Source organism: Varroa jacobsoni, unplaced genomic scaffold (genome assembly GCF_002532875.2).
Source record: "Varroa jacobsoni isolate VJ856 unplaced genomic scaffold, vjacob_1.0 scaffold_267, whole genome shotgun sequence".
Lineage (NCBI taxonomy): Eukaryota > Metazoa > Arthropoda > Arachnida > Mesostigmata > Varroidae > Varroa > Varroa jacobsoni.
This window is the reverse complement of record NW_019213169.1, coordinates 99314-115319: the sequence shown is the minus strand read 5'-3', so window position 1 is coordinate 115319 and position 16006 is coordinate 99314. Positions and strand designations below refer to the sequence as shown.

Here is a 16006-nt window from a genome sequence, read left to right as displayed (position 1 = left end):
ATTATGGCCGGCCTACTCTGTAAAGATCTGACGACAATAAAAAAACAAGCAAACCATATAAGACTACTTATGTTATAAAGCATCCTTGCTTATTTCACGAGCACCCGCATACATATGGGCGCATATACTGACACAAATTATTTGTTGGCTCCCAATAGTGTAGTAATACCTTAATGCAACTGCGCATTTTTACCAAGATATCATAATACAATGGAGTCATAAAAAAAAATGTATCCGCCCACAATTGTCTAGTGGATAATTATTCCGCTATTAAAGGCCAGTAATCCGCGGATACGGAGATATAGCATAACGGGTTTTCACGGACGGATTATAGATCTTTATCACTCCCTCGTTAATCTTAGTTTCATATTCTGCAGGCGGCTGCCACCAAAGGTGCGTGAACAGTCCGGGCAGTTTCCACTGCATGTGCAACGTAGGCTATGAGCTATATAGCAAAAATGGCACATCGGGTTTCTTCATTCCCTCGAGTGAAACAGGCTTCCGCGATGGTGATACATATGCTCTTAACAAAACCTGTGTTGGTGCGTATTTTCAAAATACTTGACAATAAATATCAAATCTATCAAAATTGACCAAAAATCCGCTATCTTAAGACTTTACTAGGGCTTCATTAGCTATGTCCGACGATAGACCACCAAACGTCTATAAAGTTTAGGCTGTATCCCTGCATCTAAACCAACAGACCCTTTGAGAGCAATGGTGATTGCGTGCTTCACTAATCAAGATTTTGACGGACAAACTTATAGGCACAGTTGAATGCTGACTATACCGGCATTTTAACTTTTCAGCCAAGGAGTGCCCCGTGTTGCGTGCTCCGGAAAACGGACGAATGCTCTCTACTCTTGAGCGTTTCCGATTTGGAGACGTAGTGAATTTTCAATGTGACTTTGGGTACGTGCTGCATGGAGCCCAGTCGTTGACCTGTACTTCTGGAGGTAATTGGAACGGTACTATGCCAGCGTGCCTTCCTGCCAAGTGTACTGGATTACACGATGATCCAACACAAGGCCTTTCGTTAAGATCCAATGGCCATGATAATTATATCATGTTCCAGGATAATGTCACAATTTCTTGTTCGGAGACCGGCCGCCCTTTGAGGAACACAGCAACTGCTGCTTTTCGTCAATGCGTCTACAGCCCTCGACCGGGGAAGCCCGATTATTGGCTTGCTGGAGCACCTCCTGCTTGTGAACGTGAGCTATACTGATATTAATAATATTCTGTTTAGATGCAACAAACTATACCAAGTGGACATATAATGATCCTCAATCTATTAAACAACTACATTTTCTCGTCGATTTATGGCCTACTATTAAGACAATGCAAAGGTTGTCTCGAATCGGCATTGTTTGTATAACTTTTGAAGTAAAAATTCGTAATCTATGTGTTTTGTTGTCTATTCCCAGGTGTGGATTGCGGAGCTCCTCCAGACAGTATTGGTGCCACTTATGGCTTCCACGTTGACACGAAATATCGGGCTTCCTTCTTTTTTGGCTGCGAAGAAACATTTACACTCGTCGGCAAAAGCAGCCTTAACGACAATGTGATTCGGTGCCAAGAGGACGGTTCGTGGGATTTTGGCGACCTACGCTGCGAAGGACCGGTATGTCAGGATCCGGGTCGACCTGCTGACGGATATCAGATCGCGAATAGTTATGAACAGGGCTCCGAAGTTACCTTTGGTTGTACCCGACCCGGATACGTGCCTTACAATACTGAACCAATCACATGCGTCAAAAGTGAGTTTTTCATTTGTGTTTGCATAGATTTATGAACTAAGCCTTCGGCGAATGACCGATATTCGATGCTGACGATTCGTACGTCTCTGACCATTTCAGACGCTGATTGTAAGGTCGTAAAACCTTTGGGACTCACCTCTGGCAAAATACCCGACAGTGCCATCAACGCAACGTCTGCTAGAAGCAACTACGAGGCTAAAAATGTTCGGCTTGGATCAACAACCGGGTGGTGCGGCACCCAAGAGGCCTTCACTTACGTTACCGTTGACCTTCAGAGGGTACATCACATCAAAGCCATAATGATTAAAGGAGTTATCACAAACGATGTCGTAGGTCGGCCCACCGAATTGCGTTTCTTTTATAAGGTCAAGGAAAACGAGAACTTTGTCGTCTATTTTCCAAACTTCAATTTGACGTCAAGGGAGCCGGGCAACTACGGAGAGCTCTCCGTCATTGATTTGCCATTGAGTGTGAAGGCGCGCTACGTCATTCTGGGCATTGTCAGCTATAATAAAAACCCATGCCTAAAGTTTGAACTGCTTGGCTGCGAGGATTCGCCGGACGACGTTTTGCTTGGTTACGAGAATGCCAATCCGGTTTGCGTGGATAAGGAGCCACCTCGTTTCGAGAATTGTCCCACTCATCCTGTCGTTGTGGAGTCGTCGCCGGACGGAATACTCCCGGTCGATTTCGTCATTCCGACAGCCACTGATAATTCCGGTCGTGTCGCTAGGATGGAGATAAAGCCATTGGGTTTCCGCCCCCCCCAAATGGTGTTCGAAGACACGGTTGTTCAGTATATTGCATATGATCACGATGGCAACGTGGCTGTATGTGTCGTTAATATCACTGTGCCTGATTATACTCCACCGTCAATTAAATGTCCACAGTCCTACGTTGTTGAGTTAACAGAAAAACAGGACAGCTATGTAGTGAACTTCAACGACACCCGCTTACAGATCATCGCTATAGATAAATCTGGCCACGTAGACATTAACATAACGCCGGAGTCAGCTGTAATTCCTATTGGTGGTTACCGTAATGTCACGGTAACTGGCACTGATAGGTTCGGAAATCAGGCTTTCTGCTATTTCCAGGTTTCGGTACAAGCCACAAGTTGTGTTGACTGGTCATTGCAAGCACCGACGAATGGCATCGTCAATTGCCTTCCCAATGATGAAGGTACGGGCTATCAATGTCTCGCAACGTGTAAGAATAAATACCGTTTCACCGACGGCGAAAAGGCCAAGACATTTGAATGTAAAAACAAAGGGGCTTGGGTTCCTAAATCAATTATTCCTGATTGTGTCTCAGAAGAAACAAACGAAGCGTCCTACGACGTGACCGCACAGGTGGAATATCGATCTGGTGGGGCTGTGCACGAATCATGCCTTGGCCACTACACAGGATACGTACAAACTTTTTATGGTCGTTTAAATCGCTTGTTATCAGACCGCTGCTCAGCTATCAATGTGCAAATGGATCTGTCGTTCCATAATACGACCGCAACAATTAAAAGTGATAACGAACTTGTTATTGACTACGTTGTACGAATTGTACCCGTAGTACATCAGAAGTTACTGTATGACCTCTGTGGTTCAACACTTGGGCTCATCTTCGATTTAAGCGTCCCCAGTACATCGGCCCTGATCGAACCTATTCTAAACATTAGTGCACAAGATGTTGGTGGATCTTGCCCTACAATTCAAGCAAAACGTTCGACAATTAAGCGTGGCTTCACCTGCGAATACGGAGAGGTATTAACAAACGAGACCGGAATCGTACCTCGGTGTCTCCATTGTCCGGCGGGTACTTTTGCCTCGGAAGATGAAAGATGTAGCTTCTGTCCACGGGGGTACTACCAAGACCTAACAAGGCAAGCAAAGTGCAAGAAGTGTCCTGACGGAACCCACACTAAAGAGGAAGGAAGCAAGTCTCTCAGTGATTGTGTACCCGTTTGTGGTTACGGCACATATTCTGCAAACGGCCTCGTCCCGTGTCTTCAATGCCCAGAGAATTCATATGCTGGAACTCCCCCACCTGAAGGCTTCCGTGAGTGCACTAAATGCCCTCCGAACACGTTCACATATTCTGATGGAGCTGCAAGTGCTGGTAGTTGCAAAGCCAAATGCCACCCCGGAACCTACTCCGAAACCGGCCTTGAGCCATGCTACGAGTGTCCGGTTAACTTCTACCAATCGCAGGACGGTCAAACCCAATGCATACGGTGTGCTTCCAACCAGAAAACCAATATGCCCGGTCAAATGACACCTGAGGCTTGCCAGCCGGTGCAATGTAATCCTACGATCTGTAAAAACGGCGGCCTCTGCTTGGCCCAAAACCATCAGGCTACGTGTTATTGTCCTGCTGGTTTCACCGGTCAGTATTGTGAGACTGATATGGATGAGTGCGCGTCAGGTCCTTGCTACAATGGTGGCTCGTGTATTGATCGGCCTCAAGGCTACAGCTGCAAATGCGCTCCTGGATATTCTGGCTTCCAGTGCGAAGTTGAGAAGTCAGAGTGCGACGTGCCTAACATTTGTCCTGAACGCGCCATGTGCCAGGATTTGCCTGGGTCTGGCTCAGTAAATTGTCTCTGCCGTTCTGGGTATGAAGGCGCTACTTGCAACGTGACTGTCAATCCATGCACCGTTGGTCAGACACCCTGCCATAATGAGGCGAACTGCATCCCACTAAAACACGGCCGATACAAATGTAGCTGCGCCCCAGGATGGGTCGGACCTAATTGCGAGACAAATATCGACGATTGTGCCGAGAACCCATGCTTACTTGGGGCTGCCTGTACAGATCTTATCAACGACTTTGTGTGTGAATGCCCTCCCGGTTTTACTGGTAAACGATGTCAAATTAAGCAAGATCTTTGCTCAACTAACCCCTGTGGCGATAACGGCATATGTATTGATCGGATGTTTAGACACGAGTGTATATGTAAGCCTGGATGGAGTGGGCCTGCTTGCGAGGACCAAGTCGATGAGTGCCTCTCATCACCATGCCAGCATAACGGAGTTTGCATAGATGTGATTAATGGATTCCGTTGCCAATGCGACGCCGGATTCACTGGAATGGCGTAAGTAATATCTGTGAGTTTTTGACTGCTTCATTTAAATCTGAGTAATCTTTCCAGGGCATATCTGAAGAAGGCTCCCGTAAAAACTCCCACTCATAACTTCACAGTGCTGCCAAAGTATTTATAAATTTAGCTTAGTTAATAAGTAGTAAGGTTTTTTCAGGCACAAAGAGCTGTTATGTCCTTTGCTGAGGTTCCCAATGGCTGAATCACAATAGAGCACCCAATTCCAGAGGATACCTTCCAGATGAATCCATTGCGTTCCCTTTCTCTTTATCTTAGATACACTCGAGCTAATAAAACTTAAAAGAAAAAGTAAGCTACTCTTAAAAACGCGAGTTCGGCTTAATGTATTGAAGCTGAGTATGCGTCACCTGTCTTTCACAAACCTGCTTTGCTGCTCAGTCAAGCTCTAAAATCTCTATTCTATATTAGAGGAAAAAATCTAGAAATCATCTTGGCTCTTGTCGATACACTCCAAGCCAACTTTTGTAAATATTCGTACCCATAAGTGGTTAAGTCTGTCTCAAAAACGTATCAGCTGACTCATCCCAAAGTGCTTAAGGTTGGTTCTTTGATCCGAAAGACCTAACTCCCGATCTTCTGATACCAGACATCCTTTTTTTTGTGCCAAAGCGTATTGTATTGTTGCTTAGAGAACTGCAAATAGGCGTGTAACTGACCTGCACTACAGGTAATACGGAACAATGCCTTCAGTCCGATCTCTAGAGCTTCTCTCTATATCTACCAATAATATTATTATACCATATTCCGGATTCATACTTGAAGTCACTGACCTATAAATCTTAATGCTGATAATGTTCAGCTTTAAAGCGAACTCGTAGCGTTTTCTTTAAATTACTCGTTTTGTTATCAGACTGCAATGAATTACCTGATACACAACCAACTCCACAATGCCCTGAATATCCGCTCCCTATAACTTGAGATCTGCTACTTAATCATCTGAAAAGCTTTGTTTCTAACGCAATTTTAATATAATTTTAATTTTTTTTTATTGCCGTGTGCTTATCATTGTATCGTTTATTTGTATATTAAATAATCTATATATTTATTACATTCCGATTGACGCCGCTAATTCTACTACCATACGATTGTTAAAGGTCTGTTGTTGCAGACACGATAATTTTATCTAGTATATAACATGTCTTTAAATTGTAATTAAAACGAAGGTTGAATGGTTAACAATAAATTCATCCTTATACTATGCGCGGTTATGTAGCTTTTTGTGCTGTTACGAGGATCCGAGATGGCTTATCTTTCTGACTGCGGCTCGTTCTTTATTTTTCTGATCGTTTCTAGGTGTCAGCATCATGTCGATGACTGCAAATCAGACCCGTGCCAAAATGGCGGCAGTTGTATAGATCAAATCGATGGTTTTACCTGCGAGTGTCGCCCAGGTTTCGTGGGTCTTCAGTGCGAAGCAGAAGTAGACGAATGCATTTCGGGACCCTGTCACGCAACTGGCACCCGCCAATGCATAGACAAGGATAATGGGTTTGAGTAAGTCCCTCCAAAAGTGCCCATATCTGGCACTGGTTTCTAAAGATCCAAACACATAATTATATGTTAATTGCTTTTCGAACATCGCAGCATCGACTGGTCAATTCAATCTACAACGATATCCAATTTATTCATATTGTCTTAAACCAAAATTTCATTTATGCTTTTAGATTACGTCTAAGCAACCGGATAATTTGATAATACTTTGAAGATACTGATAATATAGTTAAGCGCAAAGTAATTTCTGCACTGTTTTATCCTTCTATGTACAACAGATGCGTTTGCAACGCAGGCTATACTGGTGACTACTGTGAAATAGACATTGACGAATGCGAATCGTCCCCGTGTGAGAATGGAGCAAAATGTATCGACAAAATTGGCAGCTTCTATTGCCACTGCCCGCCTGGCTGGACGGGGGAGCGTTGTGAGAAGGATATAGGCGGATGCGATTCTAGCCCGTGCCTTAACAATGCACACTGCATCGACCTGTTCGAGGATTTCTTCTGCGTCTGTCCAAGCGGAACAGACGGCAAACGCTGCCAAACATCACCTCAACGTTGCATTGGTGATCCATGCATGCACGGCGCCTCCTGTCAAGACTATGGCAGTGGACTTAACTGTACGTGCGCACCAGAATATACCGGAGTCGGCTGCCAATACGAATTTGACGTAAGTTAATTAAAGATCTTAAAATCTACTTAGTTCGATTAAATTTGATGCTGCCTTTTTGTGAATGCATATTGTGTGACGATATTGTACCGTCGACTTATCAAGGTAGCTAAGCGACTTTAAAATGAGACTACCTTTCACCGTTTCTATCTCATCCATACGGCCACCGTGTTACGAATTAACCGAAGAATTTCTTTTTCATTATCAATTTAGGCTTGTGCAGAGGCCGTATGCCAGAACGGCGGCAAATGCCGGCGAGAAAACAAGAGCTATTCCTGCGAATGTTTGCCTGGCTACGGTGGCAAAAACTGTGAGAAGGACACCCAGGACTGCAGCCCCACGTCATGTCCGCCTAACGCGGAATGTATTGATTTGACAAACGGTTTCTTCTGCAAATGCCCGTTTAACTACACTGGTGAGGACTGCCGCAAGCCGATCTCTGTGAACTACGATCTCTACTTCAACGATGAGAGCCGCTCATCGGGGGCGGCTCTTAACACTCCCTTCGAATTGGGCTCATACAGTCTAACAGTTGCTCTTTGGGTACAATTTAACAACCCAGGCAGTGTAGGCACAGTGCTCAGCTTCTACTCTGTCAATGATCCGCACAAAGTCCTTAACAAGACACGACTTCTTAAGATTGACGACTCCGGCGTGCTGGTGTCTCTTTTTCCACAGCACACTGCTGACATCTACATACCATACCTTGACAATGTTCCCATAAATGATGGCAACTGGCATCATATCGTTTTTATTTGGGACGGTGTAGAAGGCACACTCACATTAATCACAGACACGGCGGTTGCCGGGGTTGTCACTGGTTACGTCCAAAAGGACAAACTACCTACTTATGGCTGGATGAGCCTCGGTGCGCCCGTCGACGTTGAAGATATGCGCGTAAAAGCCGAAAGCGGTTTCCATGGTCGGTTGTCACGAGTGAACGTCTGGGAACGCACTCTCGATTTTTCGCAAGAGATTCCTGGCCAGTTCCGCTCGTGTCAGAACTCACCTGTTCTCTTCCATGGACTTCAGCTTCGTTGGGCTAATTACGACAAGATTGTTGGAACCGTCGAACGTCAAGTGCCTGGTCACTGCGGCGAACAATCATGTACGACAACCGTAACAGAGGAGTGTATCGCTAAAGGAGGAGATAAGGTGCCACCTAAGGTCGTTTATTGTCCCCCGGATATGTGGGTCGTTACTCCTAACGAGTCGATCGCCCTCCAATGGGAGGAACCCGAGTTCTCTGATGAAACTGGAATTAAACCGGAAGTGACCGAATTAAACAGCATTCGTTCTGGCCACACATTCACCAAAGGTATCTTCGACCTCTCCTACGTTGCTAAGGATACCTATGGCAACCAGGCCCAATGTGACTTCCGAATTCATGTGTTAAGCGATTTCTGCCCGCTTCCAACAGCGCCCGTGGGTGGGTACAGGCAGTGCTCCGACTGGGGACCTGGCAGTCGTTTTAAAGTGTGTAGCATCGGATGTGAGGACGGCCTCGAGTTCTCCGAACATGTTCCTCAGTTCTACGTATGTGGTGCCGAAGGCTTCTGGAGACCTAACGATCGCCCCGAATTGCCCTTCACTTTCCCCGCGTGTGCTCGTAAGTCGAATCTTAGCTGCATTCTAAAATGTCTTATAAGATACTGCGTACTTAGACAGTTTATTTGTACTAATGCTAGCTTTCACTGTAAATATATTTCAAGAGAAGATCCGAGTAAGGAGACACCTTAAATTTGAGGATATTTTGCTATGATATGATATGATTTGAAAAACGTTTAGTTTCTAACGTCCGTATACTGCTTTGATTTTCAGCTAAACGGCCTGCTCAGCGTCTCTTCCGCATATCTATGGATTTCACTTCTACCGTTGTATGTTCTGATTCGGGCAAAAAGATCCTGCGCTCCAGAATTACGGAAGCCCTTTTGCAAGTGAACAATGAATGGCGATTCTGTGTGGATCAATATCCGCCACAGTGCACCGGAACCCATCTTTCTGTGAAATGTCATAAGAACGGTGGGAGGGCAAAACGTCAAGCTGACAAAGAGGACGAGCCAACGAGCATCTACGCGCTAGAGATAACTTTCCCAGCACACAAGGACCCGGTAGTTCGCACTGGTAGCCAGCAGAAGGCTACCGTCAGGACGGTTGTCGAACAAGCAATCCTACAAGCTAATATCTTTGATGTACGCGAAACGCTGCCTAACGTCCAACCTGACCTCACCTCACTGAAGATTAGCACCGATTATTCGTGCATGCCCGGAGAGGTACCCGTTAGCACCTTTTGCGTAAAATGCTCTCTGGGTACTTACTACAGCAATGCCACCAACCAGTGCGAACTATGTCCAAACGGCTACTTCCAGGACGTCAGTGGTCAGCTCGTCTGCAAACCGTGCCCGGAGATTAACGGCAAGCAAGGCATCACTGCCAGCCTCGGCGCCCGAACTGTGGATGAATGCAAACAACGCTGTACGCCAGGCCAGTACTTCGATGCCACGGTAGGCTTCTGCAGGCCGTGCGGCTATGGCTTCTATCAGCCTGAAGAAGGTTCGTTTAAATGTGAACCTTGTGGTCACGGGCTGACGACTCGAACTAATGAAGCTGCTTCCATTCAAGAGTGTCGAGAAGAATGTAAGCCCGGTCTTCAGCTCACCGTTACTGGCCAATGCGAACCTTGCCCCAAAGGCACCTTCCGTACTAGTGGTATGCCTTCCTGTCAACAATGTCCTAAGGGCAGGACAACAGCGGACTTTGGTTCTACCTCAGTCGAGCAGTGCTCCTTAGAGGTATGCCAGATAGGACACTATCTCAACGTCACTCGCAACTACTGTATGCCGTGCCCGAAAGGAACCTACCAAGACGAAGAGCAGAGAGACTCCGAGTGCAAGCCATGTCCTGCAGATACCACAACCGATACAGTCGGAGCCACCGACCCGTCTTTTTGCTCCGATCCATGCATGGTCAACGGAGAAAAACGCGTGTGTCACAAAAATGCCTATTGCGTATTTCTTGAAGATGAGCAGGACTTCGCTTGCAAATGCATGCCCAAGTTTAAATACAGCAACGAAACGGCCGAATGTATCGGTAAGTCTTTGAGTTGCTCTCCCACTTTCGTCAGCAACATAGGCAACATTCGTTTCTATACTTTTTTAATTATTGCAGAGCTATTTGATTGCAAGAACTTATAAGGACTACCTAGAAAATCGTCTGCTACAAATAAGTTTTACAGAGTATTGTTTAGTCTAAACATTCGTCTCATTCATATAACAGCAAACCCTGTTAGAACCTAATCGGACGAGGTGAAACGAATAGGGTCATTAACACGCGTGCAATGCGACCGTTTTACAGATGTTTGCGAAGATTACTGCGAAAACGGCGGTAAATGTGAAATTCCACAAAACGCTATTGAGCCACGCTGTGTCTGTCACGGCAACTTCTATGGTGAACGCTGCGAAAGAAAGTCGGACTTTGTTTACGTCGCCGGCGGAATTACGGCTGCTGTCGTATTTATCATCGTCATGGTGCTTCTTATCTGGATGATTTGCGTCAGGTACGTACAAACAGCTGTTAACTATTTAATTGCGATCGTCGCAAGATACACGAAACGAATGAGTTCGAAGCTCACGGCAAGGGCATGTAGTCGTCAATGTAGCCCTGGTGCGTTCTATGTACTAAGTCTAATGCGGTGTCTGACTATCATCGTTTATTTTCTAGGATCTCGTTGTTTGATTTTCGTCGAGGCCTTTGACGATATTAAAGGGTTCAATTCAGAGCTCATAGTGGCTTTTTGGAATACATTAGTTTAATTTGTCCGTGTTGCGCTGCTCCATCTTTCTAGGAAAAGACCGTCTGTTGTCAACTCAACAACCTCTATTGTCACCTGTACATATTCGTTGCGTTTAGATGACTAGCAATATGACTCAATGTTTATTTTTCATTAAGGAAAATGATCTTATTAGCCACCATTGGAAATAACATAATTAGAACGAACCATGTGTCTCTACGAATGCACACGGCACCTAATACATAATAATGAATGGTCGTTGAAGATATTGTCACCTTCCAGCGTTGACTAAAGGAAATGAAATACACCAGTATACGAAAATATCGTGTACGTGTCAGCTTTGATTTCAGTAATCTTTTAAATTGTTATGACTGTTACTTCTTCAAGTGCCGGAATGACTGAAGCGTAATTTCACTGTTAATATACGTGGCCTTGATTAGTCGAACGACGCTTCTCGCATTCGAGGATAACTGCTACTCAAAGAGAAGATTTGTTAATTTCAAAGACGTAGCTTGCAAGACTCAATGAAGACTGAATTATATCTATACGCTTTGTCGCCGAAAATAGCGCTAGTTCGGATTTCATTGGGTTAGCCCCAAGAACAGCCGTCACAAATTCCACGGAAAGGTTGTGAAATTGTGCTTTTTTTTTTATTGATCAAAGCACCGTCTTTTGAAGGGTTCTTCTTTTATTTTTATCTATATTTTTACACATATTGTTATTATTTTTATATTTATTATCTCTCGACTTCCACGTTATGTTCGAAAATGGAAGTAATGAAATGAGATTTTCTCCTGTAAAGAAAAAGCGGTGGTACATGCTTTAATGTGAATTCTTACAAAAAATACAAATGCTCGATTAATCGTTTGTCCGCTGAGTAGCTAACGAAAAAAAATCTTAATTTATACCAAGCTTCAAATGAAGCTGTACTTAACTTTAAGGTTCAGTATTACACAACAATGTAACAGTATCGTACTACGTCAATAGACGCCTTGGTACACGCTAATATCTTTAACTGCGTCTTTACAATCTACCTACGATGGTAAGATTTAAAAAAAACATCTTAGCACACGAAAAATGGTGCTTCGTGTATCCTCTTCATGTGTTTTATAGTAAATATTGTTTGGGCACTTTGCAGATTATTCCATCGAATATCAAAATACCTCGGACCCTGCACGATGAAAAGTCCTTTACTGTGCAATCCTGTTCTAGAAGTTCTCTAAAACAGATGTGTTAAATTTATTTCCACCTTCGACCCCCGTACCTAATACATTCATCTTTCGAAAATTTACGTCACTCATGCTCTGTTGCCTCAGGCTAAATTCTGGGGACGTTTTGAGTTTTACGTCCGATACGACCTTTGTTAAGCATTATTGCCTCGTACGGCTAACGGCACGATACGACCTATGTCTATGCGGAGTATGAAACCTAAACTGCCCCCTAAATCCATCGATGTTGTAGTGACATTAAGATCGTTAACGGAATTGGCTGTTTATTAAAAAGTCCCCAAAAGATGAGAGACAAAGGACAATTCTTTTGGGGACCAATATAAGTATGCCATCTTCATTACATCATCTTCAAACTGTCTGTTGCTTACCATCTTTCTATAAAATATAAAAATTATTTTAAAAAATATTTTCTGTTTTGCTGTGCATTTCCATGCATTCAGTTGCTTTTCTTTTAGAGACCGATCGTAACACCCGTATGTACGAAGCCTGTATTTTGCGCCTGTTTTTCCTCTTCTAATGCTCGAGTATCCATTCAATAGAGGCGAGCAAACGTTGTCGTTGTTTTGTTGCTGTACTCACATTGATAGCTCTGTAGGGACATTTCCTGACTTTCTTTCATGAGCCGTGCTACCGATTGATAATTCTGTTTTCTTCTGTTCTGATCGGTGAATCAGTGGTCCTACTCGGCTTGTTTCGCCGTCTTCCACGAACTGCACTAGCTGATTTCATGGCTGAGCGGTAGCCATGTATGTGGGCTCTGCTATCGTTAGCTACTAAATTCGTACATTAATGCGTTTATATAGGCGAGCAGTGCTATAAGAATGCGATAATTATTCAGCCTTGCTGCTCATACTGTAATTGGCGTGTGTCTAACGAAATACACGATCTTACGTAGATAATAGTGTTAGAACACATCGTTATTCTTTGCCTATCGCGACTGATAATTATGATAATTGGGGTAACGTAGCTTAACAGTCTGCTGATTTCGATGTAAATATATATATATATATATATATATACTTAATCAATGCGATGCTCGGGAAGCTTGTAATAATACTTTACTCGATTGATTTGCAGAATGAGTTGGCGCGGCAAACCTGGCAAGATGCCACTCCCACCTGCAATGGACCTAGCTGGTTCTCAACAGAACTTCTACTATGGTGCACCAGCGCCGTACGCGGAAAGCATCGCTCCATCACATCATTCGACCTACGCTCATTACTACGACGACGAAGATGACGGCACGTGTTTTCCACAAATTGCACAAAAACAACACCATCCACCATAACTTCTTTCCTCTTCATCGTTACTTTGGGGGCGTCCACCCCCTACTGGTGGTAACCGGCCCTGCCACAACAGCTTTGCAACCTCTTTCTCCTACTTTCATTTATCATGACGCCACATATTCCTTTTCGTGTCCTCTTTTGCTTTCTTTCATAAATACACCCATCCGTGTATATCTGTTCGCTTGTTCATCGAGTGATTCATTCTTAAATCTCTTATTCTTTCTTATCATTTATAGTCATCTACCATTATAAGCAATATTATTGTACTATTAACGCCTTCTACTTTTTCTTGTTTGGTCCTCTTCTCCTCAGTCTACTCAATCGAAATTTGGCTAAGCGGAATCGATTGAACTCGTCCTATCAGTCAGTGTACATCCTACAAATACATATGTACTACATATAACCTCTGTAGTTCTACCGACGTATTTGTATATATTATTGACCGCTATCATTCAAATGATCAAAATATTCCATCATTTTATTCGCGCCAATGTAGTACGTCAGTTTAGCGGAAGTGATCATCATCAACATGAACTTGTTGGCCTAACTTTGTGTGTGCGAAAGATGCGTAAACATGGTTCCTTCGCCTTTAAAGAAGCAATTCAATACTTACGCTGGTCTTATTCAATAATACGGCAAAATGACGACTAGGGAAGGCCTATGATCTGTGATACAGTAAAAGCTACTTTTTGTGCTTACCCTTTGGAATTGATTGATCTCGATGTGAGTGAACGCCTATAAAGTTAGTTGATTATTTACATGAGCACCTTTTTTTTTTTTTTTTTTTTTTTTTATAGTCCAAGTTACAGTTAAGTTTTAAGATTACGTTTCAGAACGTTACTATCTTGAAACTTGGTGAATACAAAAAAATTACCTTTAGACTAACTGTTTCATTGCAAATTGCCTTTAGGTTGGGAAATGCCAAACTTCTACAACGAAACTTACATGAAGGATGGCCTTCACAAAGGCGGCACTTTGGCGCGAAGTAACGCTAGTCTATATGGAACGAAAGAGGACCTCTACGACCGTCTGCGAAGACATCAGTATACTGGACACAAGAAAGGTAAACAATTCTATCCGCAGTTAAACTATTCTTTGTCGGGTGTCTTTTCGACATAGATAGGAAATAACTTTTACAGTTAAATAGTTAAAGATGGTGCATTATATATGATAATATTATATTCTTTGTTTTACGTTTTTGTTACTGTTTGTTTTTCCTTCGTTTACAGATAGCGACACAGAAGATCCTACGTCGTAAAGCTACAAAGGCACACTTCTTCATATCGCAAAAGCCTCCCGTCGTTAATGTACCACGATGGCTAGATGATTATTACCAATATTCTTTTTGTATTAATTTGTATGTGTTTTACTGCGATTTTTCATGCTTTACTCGCATTATTATTATTATTTTTAGACGTAATAGAATAGAAAAGTAGCGTAGTGTTTTAAATGCCAAGCAAGACGCTTGTGGATGATTTACCTTCGCCGGTACCAAGTCATCTGCGGCCATTTTGAGTCAATTTTGAGCAGGAACGAGCCAGCTACTTGTGGACGCTGTAGATAACATTTAGTAGCCTGATCCCCTGAAGGTGGCCTAGTTCCGTTCTCCCTTGTAAAAAGAATTCTCCCCCTTGCACATTTCTCGGACCCCAACCCTCGCTCCCTTCTGTAGTCGTCATTTATACCGCCGCCATCTCAGCACCATCTCCATAACACCTTCGCAATTTATCTGTGTGGACTAGTAATTAGTCAGTGTGTAATATTCTAACGGGCGGCAGTCAGCTACCAGTCGAATCGAATGATATCTGTCATTGTATTGTAAATCAGCAACTTTTTAGCAGCCGTATTTTTAAATACAACTGTTCGATAATAGTATATTGATAATAAAAGTTCTATTATCGAACAAGAAAGAACAAGGTGATATGACATAATACTGACGGTGAGGGCATAGGGTTGGGTTCTAACATCTGTTTAAAGACGTTAGAGTTGACTAACTTATTGGAGGAAAGTGACATCTACGGTTAACTGCATTACTACCAGGATCTCCCTTTCTGGTAACAAACATATTTATCCACGCAAACGCAACAGGCGCTAGCACGCTTTCGTACGGAGAAACCAAGAAGTCTGGTGACTGTGTGAATCAATCGGCTTGGTTAGCAGAGCGGAGATCCTTCATAATACTGATGGAAGCATATGTCATCGACGAAGTGGCGACGTCCTCCCGCCATCGAGCACTTGCTCAACAATGACAGCGATCGATTTATATGATTTTCTTCCGAGGCATAATTTGATGTCAACTTGATTTTGGTCACAAAAGTAGTCTAGGAAGGCAAATGTTTATTGACAATTTAGATGTAAAACTTATTATTATATTTAAGAAAAATAAGGATGAAAAATTATAAAACATTAAAAACATCTAACATACAGATAGACTAAGTTTGGTAATCACACCGATCGTTCCATTTATCGGTGGAACGCTATTTATCAATCGATAAATTCACCTGTACTAATAACAGTCTTCGAATCATTTACCTAACTAATTCGGTAGATTTATTTTTAACCTTTAAAATAACTTTCTTTTTTTTTTTTTTTTTTTTTAATATATGTACGCGTGTTTATAGCAAAAAAAAAAAGCTGACCCCCTTGAGGAAACCGCAAGCCAT

General features: G+C 43.1%; 1 protein-coding gene and 1 long non-coding RNA gene across 2 annotated transcripts in view; one reads left to right on the top strand and one right to left on the bottom strand.

The window, feature by feature from the left end:
- The window catches only part of uif (sushi, von Willebrand factor type A, EGF and pentraxin domain-containing protein uif), a 78377-nt gene extending 62621 nt beyond the window's left edge, over positions 1–15756 (top strand). The window contains exons 9-20 of the mRNA XM_022830383.2: positions 378–542; positions 810–1214; positions 1428–1760; positions 1860–4848; positions 6169–6369; positions 6645–7038; positions 7252–8647; positions 8860–10128; positions 10393–10594; positions 13135–13298; positions 14254–14406; positions 14573–15756. Of these exons, the coding sequence (XP_022686118.1) occupies positions 378–542; positions 810–1214; positions 1428–1760; positions 1860–4848; positions 6169–6369; positions 6645–7038; positions 7252–8647; positions 8860–10128; positions 10393–10594; positions 13135–13298; positions 14254–14406; positions 14573–14601 (7700 nt within the window). The 3' untranslated portion in view covers positions 14602–15756. The remainder of the gene's footprint in view (positions 1–377; positions 543–809; positions 1215–1427; positions 1761–1859; positions 4849–6168; positions 6370–6644; positions 7039–7251; positions 8648–8859; positions 10129–10392; positions 10595–13134; positions 13299–14253; positions 14407–14572) is intronic.
- The window catches only part of LOC111258826 (uncharacterized), a 12908-nt gene continuing 3221 nt past the window's right edge, over positions 6320–16006 (bottom strand). The window contains exon 3 of the long non-coding RNA XR_002679218.2: positions 6320–6408. This is a non-coding gene — a long non-coding RNA (uncharacterized LOC111258826). The remainder of the gene's footprint in view (positions 6409–16006) is intronic.